Raw genomic sequence first — 24766 nt, 5'->3', positions numbered from 1 at the left:
GTTAGTTCTTAACCTTCGGACCTCTTTGGCAGGGTGGTAAACCTATAAACCTCTCCTTAGAATAATGTTGTTAAATGCATAAAATAAAATGTGTGATTACAGAGGAAACTTATCATACAGAAATATGCTCTATCTACCGATCCCTTAGGGGTATATGAACCCCACGTCAAAGATCCCTAAAAAGGCAAGGGTCTTAATGAAGAGGAGGGTTGGGAGGTGGTTCTGGAGGATGGGCATCTCCAGGCCTTCCTAGGCCTCAATGTTCATTTTTAAATGAAAAACGCCAATTGAAGGCTGAGCAATTGTGGTCTTTTTCAAAGCACTTTATGAATTTTCTCACTTGATCCTCACAAGTATGCCCTAGTAGAAAAAGAGAATCTCCTCATAAAAAAGCAATAGTTTTACTATTTGGAACTTAACACAGTAGTTCTCAAGTGGGGGGCAACTTTGGCCTGTAGGGGACATTTAACAACATCTAAATATTTTTGTGGTTGTCATAACAGGGGTGGGAGTGTGTACTACTGGCATCTAGGGGTTAGAGACCAGGGAAGTTGTTAAACATCTTACAATGTGCAGGGAAGCACGTCCCAACACCCAAAGAAAGAATGACATGAACCAAAATGACAACAGTGTCATTCAGAAACTCTGCTTAGCTTGATGGGCACACACAAGACTGAAGGAAAGCAAGGCTCAGTGAGATTAAGTGACTTTGTCCAACACTGCTAAGATGGTTGGACACATGGCCCAAAGCCTTGTTCTTTCCTTTTTATCAACCCAACAACTGTTGTTCTTAAAGGTCCTGGGACTTTAGAGCCAATAAGAATAGTGGTGGAGCAGCCCACTGCAGGCATGGGCAAGGGCTCAGGGAGCACAGAGAACATAGAAACACGAGAATCCAACGCAGGCCTTCAGCACTGCCAAATGTTACTAAATTAGCCTTGTCTTATCTCCAGCCTCATGAATATGTACGGCTACCTAGCTCCTAAGATGTTTATTTGCACCCAGTTACTAATAAATACGACAAACAAGAAAGAACAGCCAAAGACTCCCCAGGGCTTGTTCAGGCGATGCTTCTAGAGAATATGGGAGTACAATAACCAGCACGAGAGGAAGAACAAATCTAATTTTGCTTCTCAAATTTGCAGTCACCTTAAGTTACTAAGCTTCATCAGTTTTACTTATTTTTAAAAACACCCTCTTCAGTTATTGCTATGACAAATCTCTCAAATGTGTATGTATATATACATGCATATATAATTAAATTTAAAATATGCAGCAGGGCTAAGAAATTGCATCAAGCTACATCCACAAAGGCATATAAAAATTGCTCCTGCTAAGTTTTTTTTTTTTTTTTTTTTGAGACAGAGTCTCGTTCTTGTCCAGCCTGGAGTACAGTGGCACGATCTTGGCTCACTGCAACCTCCACCTTCCCAGGTTCCAGTGATTCTCCTGCCTCAGCCTCCCAAGTAGCTGGGATCACAGGTGCCCGCCACCACACCTGCCTAATTTTTTTTTGTATTTTTAGTAGAGATGGGATTTCACCATGTTGGCTAGGCTGGTCTCAAACGCCTCAGCCTCCCAAAGTGCTGGGATTACAGGTGTGATCCACCACACCCAGCCTCAGTTTTTTAAAAAGCATAAATTTAAAATGGACTTTGACTGAAGAAGATAGTCTTCCGCAAGTTCCCTCTTGAAGTTTAGAGCATCTGAGCAAAGCTATCTGACTCAATGGAACCAAGAAAAGCGAAGGTTTTAGCTTATTGCAGCATGAACTTGCTTTGGGACAGGATCCAAATTTATGTACCCTTCTAAAACTTGACAGAGTCTTTCCCCCAAATTAAGCATTCATCACTCAGAGGAGTTTTCTCCTTTTCTCATACACTCAATTTTCCTCCATGAATTCTTCTTGGCTTTGCCTCAATGTGGAAGGTCTCCTCCTGCCTGCTTCTTCTAAAAATGAACAAAATCCAATCCTGCTCAGTTGAGAGAAACAGTAATTGATAGTAATTTGCATTCAAACAAATAATTTCTTGCTGCTTCAATACATTATTTAAGGAAACTGAATGTCCAGGAAAATTCACACCATTATCAATAAACACATTTACTTCTATTTCCAGTCTATCAGCATGGGTCCCTTTACAATTATCCAAAGCAAGAGCACTATAATATATTTCAATGTAAGTTACCACGCTTATTTGCCCATGCCAAAGCGTGATTACAAAGTACTTGCAGCCTTTCAATATTGGGCACTTAATTACAGCAAATCCATATAAGTCGAAAAGTAGATTTCTCCAAAGCAAAGTATATCTTCTTCCTCTTCTTTTTAAAAACTCCTATTATTTTGTGAAAATGTTCAAACATACAGAAAAGTTGAATTTTACAGTGAATACTCCTAGATTGATTCTATAGTTAACATCTTGCTATACTGGGAAAGGCTTCTTAAATTACAATTTTGGCTATATCACTTCTTTAAGGATCAAAAGCAGCATTTCCTGTTAGTTTATGTACAGTGCTGTAGTTTAGGCATTTGTTTCCCTAAACCTCATGTTGAAATGTGATCACCAAGGTTGGAAATGGGGCCCAGTGGGAAGTGTTTTGGTCACAGGGGCAGATCCTACGTGAATCGCTTGGTGTATTCCTCGTGGTAATGAGTGAGTTTTCACTCTATTAGGTCCTTTGAAAGCTGGTTGTTGTTATAGAGACACAAATGGACTAAGATATACAGTAAGAAAGGTCTGGTTCTGATATTTAAAACATGGAAGAATTTTTAATCAGAATGAAGTGGGCGTTTTCTAGACTCACCAAGAAAACAAAATATTCTCATTTTGAGACAGTATTTTTTGGTGAGGGGGTGGAGAATTGAATAAAGGGAAGTCAGTAAAGTACCATAATGAAAAATAAATGAAGTGGCCTAGACACTAACACAAATATCTGAGTTAAAGAAACAGTATTTGGAGAACAGACTAATTCACAACCATGCATGCCATACAATGCACACTGATCGCTCACACCAAATGTGCATGATACTGTTTAGAAATTCTAATCTGTTCCAGCTCTAACATTGCTAACTCTCTAGCAGAAAATATACAGGCAGTAAAACAGTCCCTACAGACATTGTAATTATAGGAGGCTCAGCCCAGTTATAAATGAAAGCACATGACCTGGTAAGATGTTACAAAATAATAGCTGTCAGCAAAGGAGGGCTTATAATTTCAAAGGATACTTTTTATTCTGCCTTAGTTTAAGGTGACAAGAAGCCGTATAAGTGATTACATTTGACCAAATGTAGCACTCATAGCCATTGTAATCTTCTCCGCCAATAAAATAAGACAATTTAGAAACATTATTTTACTTGTCTTCACACTTTGGAGGTAGAAACCATGGAACATTAATCTCATGATTACCATAATTATGCTCTCAAACAGCCCAAGTGAAAGAACAATCATTCTCACAAAATGATGCCATAATGGTTAAAGCTTAATGTCTTGCTAATGATTAAGATGTATACACAAAATAAAATAAATAGAATTGCTTGTTGTCTGCTGAAGTTCTTGGCAATGCTAAGGTAAGTTATTTTATTCTTTCCAGTTCTCAATAGCCAGGCCTCAAAGAGCAAGGGGTGGTAGGACAACCGTAATGAGTGGAAATGGTCTTCTCTGTCGGATCCCTTCTAACTGCAGTCACTCAGTCTAGCAGGCTCAGCTTCCACTGGGTTCTTTTGTTGATCTTTGGTGGTATAAAAAGCTCAGCATCTAAAAGTAAGAAAGGAAGAGAAATTGTGACAAACATACTCTTGTTGGAGGGCGCTGAGGCAGTAACTCTAAACTAAACAAACTAGGCAGGTAGGGTTTGCAGCAATAAGACCATCAGAGCCAGAGTTCATGTGTCTGCTACCCCTGCAACCTCCAAGTCAGAGCAAACACAGCCTGGAGGCCCTGCTCTGAGAGGAGGGACTGCATTTCAACCTGGTGGGAGGGGTGGTGGCAGCAGTTACATGGCTGTATACATTTATTAAAACTCATCAAATTATACACCTGAAATCTCCGCATTTCACTATATGTAAAGTCTATCTCAATTTTTAAGGAATAGCAAAATGTGGTAGCACATATTCAGTAAGTGAAGTTAATGGACAGGAACTACATTATGATGAAACTTCGACAAACATGTTGATCAATAAAGATGCCTTTGCTTAAAAAAAAGTAAATGGAGAGAAAGGGTTAGGAAAAGATTCTGTCATTGTAACCTAAAACTCCCAGGCACTCTGTCACTTAGATTTGTTAGGTTTCTTTTCTAACCAGGAATCATATACTGCAAGCAGAGATATCAGAAAATATGTATATATAAGGATTTTCTTTTTCAGCATTATTTACGATAAACTTCCAGCAGTAAAGCCGTACACATGAGCCATGCAGGCATGAAAAATTACAGTTGACCCTTGAATGTAGGGTTATGGGTGCAGACCCCCACTGCACAGTCAAAAATCTGTATATACCTTTTTTTTTTTCTTTTTTTGAGACAGGGTCTCGTTCTGTTGCCCAGGTTGGAGTGCAGTGGCACGATCATGGCTCACTGCAGCCTCGACCCCCCCGGGTTCAAGTGATTCTCCTGCCTCAGCCTCCCAAGTAGCTGGGACTACAAGTGTGCACCACCATACCTGGCTAATTTTTGTAGAGATGAGGTTTCGCCACGTTGCCCAGGCTACTCTCAAAACTCCTAGTCTCGTTCCACCCACCTCAACCTCCCAAAGTGCTGGGATTACAGGTGTGAGCCATTACACCTGGCTCCATGTTTAACTTCTGCATCTCCAAAACTCAAGTACCAATAGCTTACTGTTGCCTGGTGGCGTACTGGCAGCATAAAAAGTCAGTTAACGAAGGTTTTGTATGTTATATGTATTATATACTACATTCCTACAATAAAGTAAGCTAGAGAAAAGAAAATATTAAGAAAATCATAAAGAAAACAATATTTACTATTCATTAAGTGGAAGTGGATCATCATAAAGGTCTTCTTCTTTGTCATCTTCACGTTGAGTAGGCTGAAGTGGAGGAGGAAGTGGAGGGGTTGGTCTTGCTGTCTCAGGGGTGGTAGAGATGAAACAGGTAGGGGAGGTTAAAGAGGAGGCAAGAGAGGTGGGCACATTCAGTGTCACTAACTTTACAGAAATACACCATAATTTCTGATGTTTTTGCTTTTTCATTTCTCTAAGGTACCAATCCTTCCACAGTTTCTTTTAGTTTCAGTGCCCATAACATAGAATCGTCCATGTTGTAAAAGAAGCCAAAGGCAGTCTTGAATAACTGGAACCTTTGGAATGAATGTCAATTTATTTTCTGGCACTGCTTCTTTTATGTCATCTTCCTCATTGTCTGGCACTGGTTTGGCAGCACTCATCTCCATCAAGTCATCTTCTGTTAATTCCTCTGGTGTGATGTCTATCACCTCTTGAATTTCTCAAAGATCCCTATCTTGAAATCCTTCATGCACCTTTTTTTTTTTTTTGCCAGATCCACAATCTCTTTCATGATTTCCTTGATTGGCTGTCGTAAAGCCTGTGAAGTCATGCACATCTGGACACAGTTTTCTCTAGCAGGAATTTATTGTCTTGGGCTTGATGGCTTTCACAGCTTTTTCTATAACAATGATAGCATCATTGATGGTGTAATTCTTCCAGACTTTCATGTTCTGTCAAGGTTCTTTTCCATACATTTGACAATCCTTTCCATAGAGTACTGTTTGTAATGAGCCTTAAAGGTCCTTACGACCCCCTGATCTAGAGGCTGAATTAGAGATGTGTGTTTGGGGGCAAGTAGATCACTTCAGCGTCTTTGGTGTTGAACTCATGGGGTTTGGGGTGGCCTCGGGCATTCTCCAGTATCAAAGGAACTTTAAAAGGCAGTCCCCTTACTGGCAAGATACTACCTAACTTCAGGGACAAATCGACAACGGAACCAATCCAGAAAAAGTGTTCTCCTTGTCCAAGCCTTCTTGTTGTATGGTACAACCAAAAGCCTGGCAGCTGGTGTTAATCTTTTCCCTTCCAGGCTAAGGGGTTAGCAGCTTTATAGATAAGGGCCGTCCTGATCATAAACCTGACTGCCTTTGCTGCTGCCTCCTGGATGGCAGGAGCTGCTTTTCCTGTTATCCTGACATTTACAAAGCCAAACCTCTTTCTAAAATTATCAAACCATCCTTTGCTGGCATTAAATTCTCCAGCTTTGATCCTTCATCTTTTTACTTTAAGTTCTCATACAATGACTGTGCTTTTTCTCAAATCATATTAGTTGTATAGGTACGCCTTTCTCATAGCAATCCTGCACCCACATAAAACCTGCATCTTCAATACAAGATAAAAAGATATTTTGCAAAAAGCAGAAGGTTTTCATGCCTGCTGGCATAGCTGCAGTGACAGCTTCATAAATTTCCTTTTCTTTTATAATCGTCCTTGCACTGGGTTCATTTATCTTGAAGTGGTGGGCAACCACAGCTGCAGAGCTCAATCTATAGTACATATGGAGCAAGTCAACTTTTTCTTGTAATGTCATGACTTTTCTCTGCTTCCTGGGAGCATCACTTGTGGTACTTCCTATAGGTCTCATGGTGTTATTTAAGGTTTACAATATTACATTAAACATGATAAAAAATACATGAGAATGCAAGAGATCACTTTTCGCTGCCATATGCAATTAATGGAGACTGTCATGTGCTGCTCATGTGGAGATGATTAGTGGCAGGTGGCATTTTAAGCAGATATTGGTAACACTTGAGCTCACCTACCACAATAGCAACAGGAGGTAGCTACAAAACTATTACAGTAGTGCAGTATGTACTACAGTTAATTTTATGCAGTTATGATTTAATACTACATCTTTATGTTTGTTTACATTTCTCTCCACTAAATGGTGCCATAAAGATATAAGAATATCAATACTGGAAAAGGGCTACTTAAATAAATTCACTGTCAGCAAGGTCCATAATTTCATAAATACCAATTAAAGTTGGAATGACTTTATCTTTAAAAAACTAGTTATGAAAATAATGTGCTCTATCTCATTTTTTTAAATTAGGCATAACTACAACTATATTTGAGTCTAGACTTAACTTGAAATAAACACAAAGTACAGACTTTTGGGCAAGAAAGTAAATATTCTGACAAATTATATGACAGCAGGACATGACATATTTCATATTTCCATATTTGAATTTCACAGCACACAAAAAAAGTAATTTTTATAAAAATACCCTGAGGGCTTTTCAATTTTTCTAACTACTTCTCTCAATCCTTTGATAGTCAAAATCATTTGAAGCACTTATTTTGTCATCACTTGCAACAAGTCCAACCCAGCTGTGCTTCAAGTGCTTTTCCAATATCATTTTTATCTATTTTATGTAATACTAAATTTTTGCAAGACTTGCAATTGTTCTGCATGATACTGTATTGCACCAAAGCAGGAAACAATCAGAGATGACCCATCAAGTCATTGATTTCACTTGTGGGGATGTGCCAATATACTTAACTATTGTTAGCTGGGGAGGGGCAGCTGAGTAATATTTGAGTGGGACTAATTTTGTGATTAGTTCATCAGTGGCAATTTTTGAATTATAGGAACTTCCCTTTTCCTATACAACCTTGAAACCACAAGGGTAATGATAATAAACACTCAGATAATGAGGGGCTCTCAAATATTACAGAGTGTCTTTAAGGCCCAGCTGGAAAACAAGAAAGTGCTCTTTGAAGTGGGAAAGCCATCTAGAATACCCCAGGGAATGGTGGGACTGACCTGACCTGAAGGTCAGCATCAGGCCAGCAACGAGGAACATAGGAGGTGGAAATCACAACGGATTGGACTACAGCACAAAATAAACAATGACCAAATGGCCTCAGGTCTAATATAAGTTTCTAGCATCTGAGAAATAAGTGGGCTGGGCACAGGGGCACAAGCCTGCAATCCCAGCACTTTGGGAGGCTAAGGCAGGAGGATCACTTGAGACCAGGAGTCTAAAACCACCCTGGGCAACATATTAAGACCCCCATCTGTTTTTTTTTTTTTTAATAAAAAAATTTACAAAGAAACAGGAATAAGTGGATATGTCGAAACTGATATCAAAAGTACCTTGCCATTCTCCAGACAGAAGAGGAGCTAGGAATACAGTAGTTACTGTCTGGATGTATGAGTTTAGCTGGGATGGAAGGTAGCTGTTCTTTCCTGGTAGCAACACAAGCTGTTAAAGTCAAACTTAATTTGAATCCCCACAGGCTACTTCAAATGTCATCAAAATGCTATTACAGTGTAGCACTTTGGTGAAAAAAAATTTCAGAAAGTTGCTTGTCACATGCTAGAAATGCAAATAACTGGCAGTTAAAACTGCCAGTTATTTTAGAAACTATCATTCACTTTTCAAAGCTAAGATGCTTCATTGATCCAACTATAAGTAAGGGCAAATACTGAAAGTCCCAAGTTGACCCATCAAATGTTTCTAATCAACTTTCAAAAGAAAGCGCTTAGGGTTTTTAATTTTTAGGGATATAAGTAATCTAATTGAGAATCATCTCCCCTCAACAAATAAAACACTTCATGCACAACTAAACAGGAAATATGTATAAAATGCTAATATTCTTTGGATTTGCCTTCAAATTATATTATCAATCCTAAACATTATAAAAAGGTCCCACTCATAAGCAAGGTTTATGAAAATGCCCCCAAGATGCAAAGCGTAACTGCCAATAGCCAGTAATGATACTTCAGAAGAATCTTTTGATGTATACGTAAATGTAGACAGTTTAGACTGAAACTGGAACTGTGATGTGCCTTTATGAACAAGCATATGCCACAGAAATATTTTTAAAAATTACACATACAACGGTCATGTTGGATTTTCCCGTACCAGGTCCCCCACCGATAGAAGCATGAAACTGATCATACTAAAGATGCGGTCTTAGAATTGAAGAAGAATTGTAGTCAATTTTTTGTAGTGAAAAATTGTATCCAATCTCTCCTTATACTGCTGATCTTCTCAATACTTACAGAAAGATAGTCCTTCTGCTTAGTATTGTAATATTAAATGAGAAAAAATACTAACCAAGAACAGGAACCAAAGTCTTCTGTCGTTGATAAGACGCCATGATACTATTTGCGGTAGAATTGGGACCTAGAACCTGAGGAGAAAATAGAGTGTAACAGCAAAGATTATCTAATACTTCTCAAGACTGCGAATACCAAAGGCCAAATCCCTACCAGCAGAAAACAGCCTGTCATTTCTACTGGTATGGTGTGAAACACAGTAATTCTCTTTCCCAGTGTGATTTTAATTTGCCAGTTTCTCCAGCTGCAACTCAGACCTCTAATTCTCCTTTCTCCCAGAACAAGGTAAAGATGGGGGGCGGGGGAAAAGAAAAGAAACTCTACAGTGATATATCTTGGCCTTTTCCAAATGAGCAAACCACTCCCTGAGGAGAGGGGAAACAGTCCAAGAGGCTATAAATATGTAGAGTATCAATTATACGCAAAGAGTTATGGGAAACAAACATTTTTAGGTTGAAATAAATACAAATATGTGCATACTATGGAGCAGAATGGAAACTATGCACATGTGCTCCAGGTAAAACACAAGACTCCACAGGAATTTCAAGCCTGCAGCGAGCCACTGGGCACACCCTTGGTTAGTGCAGACCCTTGGTGGCACACTCTCAAGAGCAACACCATGAGAAGTCACTCACGGTATCCTGCACATACCACAACCATACTTCACCAATCAAAACCACAATCATAAAATTGATGTCTTAGAACTTAATGTGGGAGGCATGGTGGCTTACACCTGTAATCTCAGCACTTTGGGAGGCCAAGGCAGGAGGATCACTTGAGGTCAGGAGTTCAAGACCAGCTTGGGCAACACAGCAAGAGTCCCCCTCCCCATGTCTAGGAAAAAATTTTAAAATTAGCTGGGCATGGTGGTGTGCACCTGCGGTCCCAATTACTCAGCAGACTGTGGTGGGAGGACTGCTTTAGCCCAGGCATTCGAGGCTGCAGCAAGCCATGATTGATCATACCGTCACTGCACTCTAGCCTGGGTGATAGAGCAAGAAAAAAATAAAATAAAATAAGACCTTAATGTGATCATGTGATCAGAAGAGAAGAGGGAAGGGGATGGCATGGGAGTGGTATTATAAATTATTATCTTCAAGCCGGGCACAATGGCTCATGCCTGTAGTCCCAGCACTTTGGAGAGGTAAGGTGGGCAGACCACTTGAGCCCAGGAGTAGTTCAAGACCAGTGGGGACAACATGGTGACACCCTGTCTCTACAGAAAATTTGAAAATTAACCAGGTGTTGTGGCATGCACCTGTAGACCCAGCTATTCAAGAGGTTGAGGTGGGACGATCACCTGAGTCCAGGGCGGTGGATGATGCAGTGAGCGGTGATCACTGCACTCCAGCCTGGGCAACAGAGTGAGACCCTGTCGCAAAAAACAAAAACAATTATCTTCAAAAGTACTACAGTTTTGAAGATGATGATCACATTTCTTCTAAGAAATACCTACTATAATAAATTCAAGAAGTTGTGGGGCCCTGATTCCTAGTTGCTTTTATTTCAATGGTTTGTAAAGTGCTTTTACACTCACCCTCTTATTTAACCTTCAAAGCATTCTATTGAAGCACACAGAGAAGTCTTATGCCCATTTCTAAATGAGGAAATCAAGACACGATAAGCATATGTGTTTCTAAACAGTGAGCTGATTTGTAATCTCTCAGCTCCAACCCACCCTTCTATCCACTGTTTGTGGTGCTGGGGCCCGGCACCTGAAAGATATTCCTCCTTGCTGCTGGCTTCCCATCATGTCCTGCCTACAGTGAACACCAGAGGGAGAGTACAAAGCTGGAGGATGAACAAAAGATTTCTAGATTTCTTCCTTGATTGGCTGGCTTTTTTTTTTTTTTTTAGATGGAGATTCGCTCTTGTTGCCCAGGTTGGAGTGCAATGGCGCGATCTTGGCTCATCACAACCTCTGCCTCCCAGGTTCAAGCGATTCTCTTGCCTCAGCCTCCTGAGTAGCTGGGATTACAGGCATATGCCCATCATGCCCCAGTAATTTTGTATTTTTAGTAGAGACGGGGTTTCTCCATGTTGGCCACGTTAGTCACAAACTCCTGACCTCAGGTGATCTGCCTGCCTCGGCCTCCCAAAGTGCTGGGATTACAGGCGTGAGCCACCACTGCACCCGGCTCGACTGGCTGGCTTTCCCCCCAGCAGCAGCTATTCCTTCCAGTTTCCATTTACTTCTGTACGCTTGGAACCAGCACCCCCAGAAATGCCAGGACTAGCTGGCTGGCACCCTCCTCTCAGAGGTTCAAGAGCCAGCTCTACAGGGCCCCACTTCTAGGCTTCTAAATTCTAATAATCCCCAACTCCTCCTCCTGTTCCCTCAGCTAGAGGGTAAAGCTGCTTCCTACAGTTACTATCTCAATGTCCTTCCTCTGTATTTCCCTTTTGCCTTGTTTAGTCCTCTAATACTTATTTAACCAAACCATATATTAAATTCTGTGATAAAATCATAGGCTTTTGTTTTCCTTTCTAGATCTTGACTGATATATCAGCCTTTTTGAATCCAAATAAAAACTCTTTTTTTTTTTTTTTTTTTTTGAGACGGAGTCTCGCTCTGTCCCCCAGGCTGGAGTGCAGTGGCGTGATCTCGGCTCACTGCAAGCTCCACCTCGCGGGTTCACGCCATTCTCCTGCCTCAGCCTCTCCAAGTAGCTGGGACTACAGGCACCCGCCACCACGCCCGGCTAATTTTTTGTATTTTTAGTAGAGACGGGGTTTCACCGTGGTCTCAATCTCCTGACCTCGTGATCCGCCTGCCTCGGCCTCCCAAAGTGCTGGGATTACAAGCATTAGCCACCACGCCCGGCCAAATAAAAACTCTTAACAATAGACTTGAAGTATAGGAGAGTGAACAGAGGTATAAATAATAAACAGATGACAATACATTAGAATTCTGCGATACAAAGCCGATTGAGCCTTAAACACAACCCGCAAAGTCCATCATAACAACACAGAAGTGACAAGTCAAATTTTTCATAAAACAAAAGGAAAAGCAATTGCCTGGGGTCCCTTTAAAGCCTGATCCCATCCCTGAGTTCTGAAAGGAAAGTGAGAGGCTGTATCTGATCCCATCTTCCCCCCCTCTCTCCCCACTGCAACCTCATTGAAGGCCAGGAGCAATCATGTGACTTTCCCATTTTCTCCATGACAGCTACTTCATCCAGAAAGAAAAATGATAGTCCATTTGACCTACGCCAAGGTGTACTAGTCACTCTACATGCAAATATCAAATCTTACTGACAGTTTAAATATAAATCTAAGATAATTTAACTATGGCATCTTATGTTTTAAGAACAGGAAAACTTTTTGACTTGGGGATTGTGTGAATACAATAACCCACGAAAATGATGAAAAAAATGCACACCGTCTTTGAGAAAACTTACAGGGGTAGCTGAATTCTGCTGGTAAGTAAGAGTCCAAATTTCTGGAAGTGACCTTTCCATCAACTGCAGCGTATCTTCAAAGGCCTTCTGTAATTCCCTTCCTTGTTCATCAAACTCAAAGAGAAAGAGTACCTTTAAAATATGGTACACTTCATCTAGAGAGAAGAAATTTGAAAGAGTGGTAAGTTATATTCCCAGCTCCACTGACAGAATCATACCATAGCTTCTATCCAAGGCCAAAAATTTCTATGATCCCACTGCAGGTCCTTTCTCCCACATTATCTTTTTTCTTCCCAAATGCTGGAATAATTAAACACATGTACTACAAAAAAAGAAAATCAAGCACACTGGGGGGCCTACGCAGAAAGCAGTGTCCCACAATTGCTTAAGCATTCTCCCAGTTCAGTTAGGGGGATGCCAAATGGAGGAAGGCTTCTCAGTTACCAGCTAAGAAGGGCTGCTTCAGGAATGTGTGCTGACATGACCTTTCCTGCTAAAAGTTCTCATCTTTCCTCAAATTGGGAAAATGGTAGCTTAATCACCTATTGAACTCTGCCTGTCTGTACTGCCTATTCACTATTGTTTGTGGTCAGGAATCATCATCAGGACTGAGAATATACCTTTCAGGTTTTCAGTGTTCTGCACCACTTCACTCAGTGCCTCCAGGAGGGCCAGGTCTTCCAGCGGACTGCCTTCTTTGAGGCTGTGCTTCTTCCGCTCTGCTTTTCGGCGATTCTTAGATGATCTCCTGTTAGAAATTACACAGATATTTTTAAGCCTCCTAGGTAGCTAGGACTACAGGCATGTGCTACCTTGCCTGGCTACTTTCTTGCAGTTGCTGATCACCCCACACAACTTCACAGATCTCCATTTTAAATTCCTAAAGCATAATTCAGTTTGAATATATAATCTTGCATTGTTTTACACATCCCAAGCAAGACTATAAACTCTTATAACTCATATCTCCTTATAAGTTTTTGGTAACATCTACTGCATCTACCATATGGGTGTTGAATAAATATTTCTGACAAATTACTATATTTGGTAAAAGTGTTATGACTTATTTTACATTTATGGTCTCTTCCAATCCTGATTTTGAATTGAAGAAGCTTGATCTTTTCATTTTTTCAGTGCCTATAATTTAGTCACAACATTTGTTCAAAAAGTAAAATCAGATGTTAATATAAACTGAGCACTCAGAGGAGGAACTGCCTCATGGGTAATGGGAAAACACACAGGCCACAAAGCTGAGGAAGAAAACCTTCCAATGCCAAGTTTAATGTCTCAGATATGCTGGGAAAGTGTCTGAACAACTTCCACACAGTGTTGAAGAATATTCTCCCCACTCCCACTACACTGTCCCAGTAGAAAACCAATCTATTTGCTTCCACTTTCCCCATATGCCCAGGATATGGTCAATGTGCTGAATCAATGTGATACGTACGCTGATATCCTGGAGTTACTATGGGAGTATTTGCCACTCATCTCACTGCCACTCACGACACTGCTAGTTTCAGAGAAGAGGTCTGACTCTTGGCCATGGGGTACCTCATCATCTAGAAAAGAAGAACCAGAAGCCAATGAAAACACTGCCTGCTAATGTGTGGGTTTACTTTCAGGGCGGTAACTGAACTAGAGTCAACTGGGGCATATCAAAGGATGGATGAAAATGATTGCAAAGTTGATCTCAAAATGAATGAGATAATATTAAATACAGTAATTACTAATGCAAATCAGTAGTTTCCTGAACTTTTTTCTGGAAATGAGGAAACTCATTTTGTTAGACACGGAAGTGGTCAGCTGCTCTGGGTGAATGGGGGTCGGTGGGAATGTCTGGCAGAGCTCTCCCCATTCATGCTTGGTCCTGCCCTTCACCAACACACAAACACAGACACAGAGGGCCCTGAAGGGGCTCCACAGAAGCCTCACACTTGCCCATGGCACAGTAATCAGATTGCAGGAGGATCATCAAGCAACCTAGACAATGTGTGGTGTTACCCGACCCCAGTGCCCCGCACGTCAATGGCCTTCACGCAGACACTCACCCAGACCTGCCTGCTGGGCTTGCTCCTTGAGCTCTCGAACTACCAATAAACGTTTCTTGTGGCGACTGAATGTGGCTGTCTGAGAGTCCAGAAACGCCATATAATTTTTCTGGGCTGGAGATGCAGAATGGAAAATAGTTTGAGCATGAGGTTTAAGCAAAGAGAAAAAACTAAAGGTGGGAAGCAGTGGAGGGTTAAAATTCAGGAAAAAGAAAGAGGTTCCTAGGTTTTCCAAGCGAGCTTTTTTTCCTTAATAAGCATTAACAAATTAGAGAGTGAGATTCCAGATCTTAGAGTTCATCAACATTATCCCAGAATATGCGCTACCACTGAACTTATAAAATCACCTGAATGAAATCTAAACCACGAGAGGATTGGAAAAAAAAAAAAAAAAATGGCGGTGGGGAAGTGGGGCTCAGTTAACAAAAATAAGAAGAAAGTTACCTAAATGTTTCTGGCTAAACATCCATCAAAACGCCCATGGATGTGGAAAAAATGTATTTAATGATTTCTGAAAAATATTGTCAAATGGAAAAATACATGAGAAAAATAACACTAGTAGAATACATTTTAAAAAAAGCAAAATACTACCATCCAAGGATGCATTTTATTAATAGGTTTTGGGCCTATGCAGATGAATTATCGGCATTTATCTAAGAAAGGTTCTCATTAGTGGTGAAAATCTAACTAAGAGCTGGTTAGATTATTATAGACAAGGAACGATGCTTTCAGTACCCAGTTAGAGGTACCTAAAGTGAATGACATAAAAAGTACCCCAGCAACATTTTAATTAGGATCGGGGAAGGGGGTGCAGACAAGGTAAGAATGTGCATACATGTAAATGTCAGAAAGGCCAGACGTTACTTATAGGGTAGATGTGCATAAAAATGCAGAACTTAAAATCAACCACTCCCTAAGGTTTCTGTAAGTCAAACTGATGTCCTTCTTCTCCACTTTGCTTTTAAGAGGTCACAGTGACCATCTGAGTATTCTAGAACTGGTAATATTCATATGTTTTCTAAGAACCACAAACTTCATTTGAAAAGGTAATTTTTAAAAAATACTTTGAAACGTTGAAACCTACATAAAAGTTGTAAGAGTTCAATGAACACACATATACCCTTCACTTCAATTTACCAATTATTAACATTTTGACATATTTTTTGCTTCCTGTTTCTCTGCATGCATACACACATTCATTATTACTTTTGTGGAACCTTTTAAGATTAAGGCAGAGATATGATCCTTCATTCCTAAATATTTCAGCATTTACCTCTTGAGAATAATAGGATATTATCTTACATAACCACAACATGATTATTAAATGCCAGAAATTTATCACTGTTACATTATTATCTAATATAGTTCATATTCAAGTTTACTAAGTATTCCCAAATACAAAGATTCTTAATCATATTTGATCACAGGTTTCTAACATTTAAATATTTTGTTACCATTTAACAGTTCAGGATATTTAAAAATTCTAGTGAGAATTAAATATTATATCCAGTGGGTAATTTTGATTGAGTCTACATGACATATTATTAAGAAAACACAGTAAATAGGAGGAGACTCTCCCATCTCTCTCTCCTCACCTTCTTCCAAATGAGGAATTCTATCTAAAATGGAACCCTCACCTTCTAAAATGGAAGGCTTTACATTGGTTTCTATAATATCCAGTCTGTTATGTCTGTATACCTAGAAGGAAAAACACAGTAATTTTAGGAAGGAAAACTTCTAGTCACTGGAGAGTTAAGATACTTAGAAAGACATGGATTACTTTCAGAGGTAATCAGAATATTTTCCTGAAAAACAGGCCTCCTACAAGGCAGCCAAGGAAATTCAATTCATTTCAGTAAAAAGACAGTAATATTTCAAATGTGGAGGATTAATTCCAAAATATTATCAAGAATGATAAAAATGGTTTTAAAAACACTGCTTTTCCTTAAGCCAGGAAGCTGACCTATTTCTACTTATTTCACGAACCTCAGAAGACAAGAGATTCCAACTGACCTGGAATCCCTTGCTCGCTCTCTCTGCTTAGCACCCAACATCCAGAGGATTTAAAAGATTCTTACCAGCCTCAAAGCTTCTTCCCAGGCAGCTCCTTCTAACAGCAAGAGCACAGCTTCTTCATAATCCTGACAAGGGAACAGGAAGAAGACAACAAGTGAAGAGAACGTGTCAGATGTCATCACAGCCAACTACAAAACTAACCAGAGACCTGCCTCTATCTCCCTGGCCAGGGGAGAACTCCTAGTTCTCAACATCATGCCTATCCTAGAGTTCATGTCTCCATAAATATTGATACAAAAGATAAGGGAGGGGTGTAAATTCTGAAAATAATGACAAAACACAAGGTAAGCATCATCTCTTTGCATGCCTGGACATCAAAACCACCAGAAACGTCTGTTAGACATGCCCATCTCCCCAGCTTTACTACCAAGTTTGATTTAGCAGGTTTAGGTGGGCTCCAGAATTGTTAACAAGACCACCCTTTGAAAAAATAGTAGACTAGAATAGCAATCTTCTAAATTTTTTTTTGTTCTTTTTTTTTTTTTTTCCTCAGACAGGGTCTCACTCTGTCGCCCAGGCTGGGATGCAGTGGCATAATCATAGCTCACTGCAGCCTTGACCTCCTGGCCTCAAGTGATCCTCCTGCCTCAGTCTCCCATGTAGCTGGGACTACAGGCATATGCCACCACACCCAGCTAATTAAAAAAATGTTTTTAGACAGGGTCTCACTATGTTGTCCAGGCTGGTCTTGAACTCCTAGCCTCAAGCAATCCTCCTGTCTCAATCTGCCAAGCAGCTGGCTTTACAGGCCTTTGCTTATTTCAAAATTGATTTGTCTGGCTTTCTGTTGTTGAGTTGCAGGAGTTCCTTACATATTCTGGATATTAAACCTTTATCAGATACAGGATTTGCAAATATCTTGAACCATTCTATATGCTGTCTTTTCACATTCTTGACAATGTCCTTGATATACAAAAGTTCTTAATTTTTATTAAATCCAATTTATCAATTTATTGATTGTGTTTTTGGTATAATTCTAACCATCCATTGCCAAATCCAAAGTCATGAAGATTTAACCCTGTTTTCTTCTAAGAGTTTTATAGTTTCGTTTTGCTTTTGAGACAGGGTCTTGTTCTGTTGTCCAGGCTGAAGTGCAGTGGCGTGAACTCAGCTCACTGCAGTCTCAAACTTATGGGCTCAGGAAATTCTGCCACCTTGGCCTCCCAAGAAGTTGGGACTACAGGTGCACACCACCAAGCCTGGCTAATTGTGTTTTTATTTTTTGTAGAAACAAGGTCTTTCTATGTTACCCAGGCTGGTCTGAAACCCCTGGGCTCAAGTGATCGTCCCACCTCAACTTCTCAAAGTGCTGGAATCACAGGCATGAACCTCTGTGCCCAGCCTTCAAGAGTTTTACAGTTTTAGCTCTTAAATTTTTGCTGATCCACTTTGAGTAGCCAGCAGTTTTTGAAAACTCGGAAAATACTGAATCTTTTGGAAAAAAAAAAAAAGAATAAACATGAAAGGTCATTTAAAAATTTCCTTAAACAATCATTGATCACTTAAAGCAAAAGCAATAACAAAGTATTATGGAGTGAATACTCTTGAAAGGTTTTTACACTATATATATGAAGTAGTATACTATTATCTGAAGGTATGGTCAATTAATGATATTTACTATAAATCCTAGAGCAACCACTAAAATACTGAAATGAAGAAGTGTAGCTAATAAGCCAACAGTGGAGGTAAAATGGAATTATGAAAAATACTAAATCCAAAGGAAAGCAAAAAAAGAAAAAACAAGAAACAAAGGACCAATGAAACAAAAAGAAAACAAACAGCAAGACTGTAGGTTTAAATCTAACTATATTGGTAATCACATTCAATGCAAATGTTTAAACTCTCCAATTAAAAGGCAGAGATTGTCAAATTAGATTAAAAAAAAAAGAACCAACTAATGCTATCAACAAGGAACCCACCTTCAAAATAAAGACTACATTCAGCTAGATTAAAAGTAAAAGGATAGAAAAAGATATGCAATGAAAAGACTAACCAAGAGAAGGCTGGAAGAATTATATTAATAACATTAAAGTCAAATTCAGAATTAGGAATAGTAACAGAGAAAGAAGGATATCAAAATGAACACATCTAGAACATACTCATAAGCATGTATGCACCTATAACAGAGCTTCAAAATACATTAAGCAAACACCAGTAGAATGAAAGGAGAAATAGACAAATACATTATTGCAGTGGGAGACTTTAACACTTTCCCAGTCATTGATAGAGCAAGTAGTGAGGAAATCAATAAGGATATAAAAAACTAGAACAGCATGATCAATCTAATCTAACTGACATTTATAGAACACTCCATCCAATAATAGTAGATTTCATATTATTTTCAAATACACACACAACATTCTGTAAAACAGACCATATTATAAATTAAAATAAATTATAAATTTAAATAAAATATATGTTCTCTAATCACAACAAAATTAAAGTAAAAATTAATAACAAAAAGATGGATGGCAAATCTCCAATATCTGCAAGTTAAACATACTTCTAAATAAGCCAAGGTTCAATAAAGAAATCGCAAGGGAAATTAGGAAATGACAACAAAACACTTCAAAATTTGTATAACGTAACTAAAACAGTCCTTGAGGAAAATTATGGCATTATATGCTTAAACTATAAAGTAAGGAATCATCTCAAATCAATGGCTTTAAGCCATCACCTTGGCCAGGCACAGTGGCTTACACATGGAATCCCAGCACTTTGGGAGGCAGAGGTGGAGGGATGACTTGAGGCCAGGAGTTTCAGGCCAGCGTGGGCAACATAGTAACACCCCATCTCTACAAAAAAAAAAATTAAAAATTAGCCAGGCATGGTGGCATGCACCTGTAATTCCAAATACTCTGCAGGCTGAGTGGGGAGGATAGCTTGAACGCAGGAGTTTGAGACTGCAGTGAGCCATGATCGTGCCACTGCACTCCAGCCTGAGCAAGAGTGGGACCCTGTTTCTTTAAAAAAAAAACAAAAGAAAAAAATAAGAAAAAAATAAAAGCTGTCACCTAGAAAAATAAAGAGCAAATAAAATAATAAACAGAAAATAATAAAAAAAAGATACAGAATACAGAAAAATCATAGAGAAAAACAATGAAACAGTTCATTCTTTAACAAGATAAATAAAATTGTTAAACCTCTGGCCAGAATAATCAGAAAAAAAGAAGACACATCAATATCTAGAATGAAAGGACATCATCACAGACCCTACGGACAATAAGAGAATAATATAAACACTTCATGTCAATAAATCTGACAATTTAGATGAACAAATTCTTTGAAAGACATAAACTACCAATGCTCATTCCAGAAGACACAGATAAACTTGAATAGGCTAATGTCTACTAAAGTAACTGAATTAATAGTGAAAAACTTTCATTAAAGAAAACTCCTGGCTGAGATGGCCTTACTGGTATATTCTACTAAACATTTAAGGAAAAAAATATCTCCCAAGAGCTGGGAGAAAGAGCTGAGCTGTCAGGTGTTGGAGTAGCTGATCAAAGCAACAAGTCAAAAATGAATTAAGCTTTCAGGCATTGCATTGGTATAAGCAAGAGGCTAAAACCAGGGAAAGCACCAACTCTCTCTGTTCCATTTTTTCCCAAGGAACAACTCACTGGTCAAGAGACAGCTGGATCCACACAGACATGAGGGTTGGTTCACTGTTGAAGGAGCTTGGAAAAAAAGGCTTTAGCAGTTTGATGGATCTTGGAGGTATGGGTGCAAAGGAAGGGGGCTAAGGGTGGAAAAGTACTGGGTAGTGAGTCACAGTGGAAAAAAATGTCAAGGTTTTTCCACTCCTTCTTGCATAAACAGGCCTTGACAGAGGTGCCTGAAGAAGACCTTGGCCCATGGTCTCAGATAGAGAGACCTAGGAATGAAAGTGCCAGGACTCTGAATGCAAATACTGTTATAGGAGCATGACTAACAGGGGGCCCTGAGTCCTTGACTGCAACTCCCTTTAGAAACTGTAATGCATTGGCAGTACACCAAGTCTGGTGTAGGGAGGGCAGCCTTTCCTCATGTGGCCTCCTAGGTAAAGTCTGTAATTGTTTATGGTCAGGTCTGAAATATCACACATAGGTTTTTAACCATGAGCCAGACTCTCATACCAATTCTACATGAAATCCTCCAGAAAACAGAAGTGTAAAGGACACCACCCTTCATTTTATGACAGCAGCATTATCCTGATGCCCAAAACATGGCAAAGACATGAAAAAACTACAAACCAATACCCCTCGTGAACACAAACACAAAAATCCTCAAGAAAATTTTCGTAAATCTAATCTACCAGGAGAGAAAAAGGGAAATAAATATATAATACCAAGTGGAGTTGAATCCAGAGATGCAAGGTTGGTTTAACAGTAGAAAATCAATCACCTAGTCCCCCAAATCACTGGTCTAAAAACAAAAACTCATCATACTTGAAAACGCATTTGACAAAATTCAACACCCATTCATGATAAAAACTCTAGAACAAGGAACAGAAGGGGATTTCCTCAAACCAAGAGGGCAGGAATTGGCAAATTTTTCCTGTAAAAGATTAGACAGCAAATATTTTAGGCCTTATGGGCCAAACTATCTGTCACAACTCTTTAACTCTGCTGCTGTAGTGTTAAAGCAGCCATAGACAAGACGTAAACTAATGAGCATGGCTATGCTCCAATAAAACTTTATTTACAAAAACGGGTGGCATGCTGGATTTGTCACAGGTTGTAGTTTGCCAACTCCGCGATAGAGAGTATTTAAAAAAAAAAAGCAAATATCAGGCCAGGCACGGATGCTCATGCCTGTAATCCCAGCACTTTGGGAGGCTGAGACAGGTGAACTGTTTGAACCCAACAGTTCAAGACCAGCCTGGGCAACATGGCAAAACCCCATCCCTACAAAAAATACAAAAATTAGCCAGGCATGGTGGCATGTTCCTGTAGTCCCAGCTACTCAGTCCCAGGCTGAGGTGGGAGGATCGCTTGAGCCCAGGAGATCAAGGTTGTAGTGAGCTGAGATCACACCACTGCACTCCAGCCTGGGTGATGGAGCGAGACTCTGTCTCAAAAATAAAATAATATATAATAAAATTTTAAAAAAGCAAACATGACACTTAATGCTAAAAGACAAGTGAATTTTCTCCAACATCAGGAAAAAGGCAAGGATGTTCACTCTTAACACTTCTATTCGACACCACATTGGAAGCCCTAGAAAATGCAACACAGATAGAAAAAAGTATTGACTGTAAGAAAGACATAAAACTATATTTATAGAAACCATGTTTGTTAATGTAGAAAATCCTAGAGCATACACCCAAGAGCTTCTAGAACTAATAAATGAGTTTAGCAAGGTTGCAGGATACAAGGTCAATTATACAGTCTCCCTGCAAAACACTTCAGCTATATTTCTATATACTAGTAATAAAACATTAGAAAATGAAATTAAAAACTAGTCAAGCCTTGAGATGAATCCAGCCCCAGCCAACACCTTAATTGCAGCCTTATAAAGGACCCTGAGCCAGAGGCCCCAGCTAAGCCCAGCCAAGATTCTTGGCCCATTGAAAAAGTGGGATAATAGGGTCTGTTGTTTTAAGCTGCCAGCTTTTAAGGTAAGTTGTTACATAGCAATAGATAATACACCTAGTGTCACAGTAATACACCCAGTGTTGGTGAGTACAGGAGTCACTGAAGCACTCTCACATATCACTGGGGGGAACGCAAAATGATACAGCCACTGCAGATTAGTTCTGCAACTTCTTAAAAAGTTAAACATCCACTTACCACGGGATGTGGCATTCCCACTCCTGTCCCCATAAAGACCTGTACTAGAATGTTCATGGCTGCGTTATTCGTAATAACCCCAAACTGAAAACAATCTAAATGTACATCAACTGGTGAATAGATCAACAAATTCTGACATATACATACAATGGGATACTATTCAGCAATACGAAGGAATAAACTATAACATGAATGCATCTCCAATGCACTACGTAAGTGAAAGGAGCCAGACTAAAGACTACATGCCATATGGCTCTGTTTATATGAAATTCTAGATAATGTGAAACTTTACTGACTGATCAGTTTGCCAAAGGCTGGCAGTGGAGGCAGAAGGCTGACCGCAAAAGGGGAAGTAGGGAACTTTTGGGGGTGTTAGAAATGTTCTAGATCATGAGTGCAATGGTGATTACATAGCTACAAACATCTGTCAAAATGTACTGAATTCTTCATCTAAAATTGGTGAATTAACTTTATTATATGTAAATTATACAACTGTACAACACATAATTTTATTACACGTAAATTACACGAAATAATTTTATGCATTAATCTTCATTTACAAAGAAAAAAGATAATGGCATCTTATCCATTTAATTAACCCTCTATGTGGTATATTTTTCCATCCCAACCTATCTACCCTTTTAGGTATGTTTCATTCACTGGTATTTTCAATTCAATCACCCAACTAATATTCTCTCCAGGATATAATTATATAAAATTTTAGTTATCTTCTTTCACTCACTGTTATTACACAAGAGACAACTAAATATTTTTAAAGCACAATTAAGTTACATAAATGTGCTATCAGTAACAACTGTAAAAAACACTCTCTCATCAAAGGTCAAAACTCTGCAAGGCAATAATCCCTGGTGTCAACTGTGCACCTGTGTACTGTTAGTCTGTGGCCAGTGTTACTGCAGTTTTATTATTTTCATAATAAATCCTGTAATACTACCAAATGCTCATACGAGTACTTATCCTTATAATCTGCTGTACCTCCAGGTCCCTGAGGTAAAAGAGACATTTCCAATAGAGAGAATGGGAGTAAAAGCCAAGAGTATGTAGCCTTCAATAATCCTGTTTTATAATGGTCCTTTCTCATTGTTTCTACTTTGGCAAACTCTATTTTAAAAAGCACAGCTACCTTGAGATATCATTAAGTACTTTCTACCAAGGTCAAACCAGTAGTGTGTTAAAGTAGAGCCCTTTCATATTCTACCTCACAAAACTTAGAGATGTACTAAATTTAGATTTCCAAGTCAAGCCAGTAAGATAAGACCTCTGGGGCAAACACTATCTCTGGACTTAACAATTATGCACAGTTCCTTTAACTTTCATCATCACTAAGATACAATTGAGAAGACCTTTCTTGCTGACTGGGGGGTTTAGAAGGGAGGAATTGAGTTTACCTGGGCATACTCTTCCAAAACCTTAGCTGCGTCAATGTGCTTCCTCTGCTCAACCAGCCTTCCTGTAGAGACAATAAGCAGCAGTTGACTATAAAGTTAAACAGATTCTTTGGCTCAAGTGCTTCTTTAATATGTCTTTATTATGTATAAAACTATGTACTTTCTGAATTTCTGTGAGGCAACAGGTATATACACCATAGAGTCCTATCTTAAATGGCAGCTAGAATCTAAATTTAGGACAGGAATTGAAAATCATATACAGCCAAAATTAGCCTTGAAAGATGCTTCCAAAGCATGTATATGGGAAAATGACCTGGTATCTCTCACTAAACCACTTTGTCCCTTAACAGTAAGAGACCACTATTTCTTTGGTTGAGCACTACTAGATGGAGGTAGCTGACTTATGTTTGAGTCATGCAGTGTCTTTAGATCCTAGAATCACTCTCAGCCCAATTGAGATAAACCACACTGAGAGGCACAGAGAACCTGAGGCTTTTGAAGGAGCTGGCAGATTCCGGTCTCTCATTGCATTCTCACTCCAGGGCATATATCACTAAAAAAGTAGGTAAAATCACCTCCACTATTTAAATAGTTACCTTTTCTTTCTTTTGCTCTCTTGTGTAAACTGCCTACGTTAAATGTACACACAGAGTGACTCCAGTGTGTAACATTTCTCAAACATCTTTGACCATTGCCCTCCCCACCTACTTTTGCTAAACATCTGAGAAAAACTAGAAATACTCCCTTATAAGACATGGGAAATAGCAAGCTAAGAGCTGTAACGAATAGAAGATAAGAGATCCAAGAACAGAGATAGAAGGTATAAACAACCAATATCATACATTTCTAAAGCAGAAAGGAACAATGGAGACCGAATGAATAAACTACAAGGCCTGAAATAAGGAATTCTCGACATTTGTAAAAAGAGGCCAGCTTGGAAACGGAGGGATTTGGGAAGGACTAATAACCAGAAAAAGA

The 24766-nt window shown here is 39.2% G+C and overlaps 1 protein-coding gene across 4 annotated transcripts in view; it reads right to left on the bottom strand.

Moving 5' to 3' along the window:
* Positions 1–2742: 2742 nt before the first annotated feature.
* The window catches only part of ELP1 (elongator complex protein 1), a 65328-nt gene continuing 43304 nt past the window's right edge, over positions 2743–24766 (bottom strand). The window contains exons 29-37 of one of the 4 annotated variants that reach the window (XM_030824674.1): positions 23789–23850; positions 16608–16670; positions 16167–16227; positions 14530–14643; positions 13929–14040; positions 13105–13232; positions 12485–12639; positions 9082–9157; positions 2743–3752 (exon numbers count right to left, since the gene is read on the bottom strand). In XM_030824674.1, coding sequence (XP_030680534.1) covers positions 3685–3752; positions 9082–9157; positions 12485–12639; positions 13105–13232; positions 13929–14040; positions 14530–14643; positions 16167–16227; positions 16608–16670; positions 23789–23850 — 839 coding nt within the window. In that variant the 3' untranslated portion in view covers positions 2743–3684. Of the gene's footprint in view, positions 3753–9081; positions 9158–12484; positions 12640–13104; positions 13233–13928; positions 14041–14529; positions 14644–16124; positions 16228–16607; positions 16671–23788; positions 23851–24766 lie in introns of all 4 variants that reach the window. The other 3 variants (XM_030824608.1, XM_030824541.1, XR_004032675.1) reach the window with 3 other exon arrangements.

This window comes from Nomascus leucogenys, chromosome 1a (assembly GCF_006542625.1).
Source record: "Nomascus leucogenys isolate Asia chromosome 1a, Asia_NLE_v1, whole genome shotgun sequence".
NCBI classification, from domain to species: Eukaryota; Metazoa; Chordata; class Mammalia; order Primates; family Hylobatidae; genus Nomascus; species Nomascus leucogenys.
Note: the sequence above shows the minus strand (reverse complement) of the source record. Positions and strands in the feature narration are given on the sequence as shown.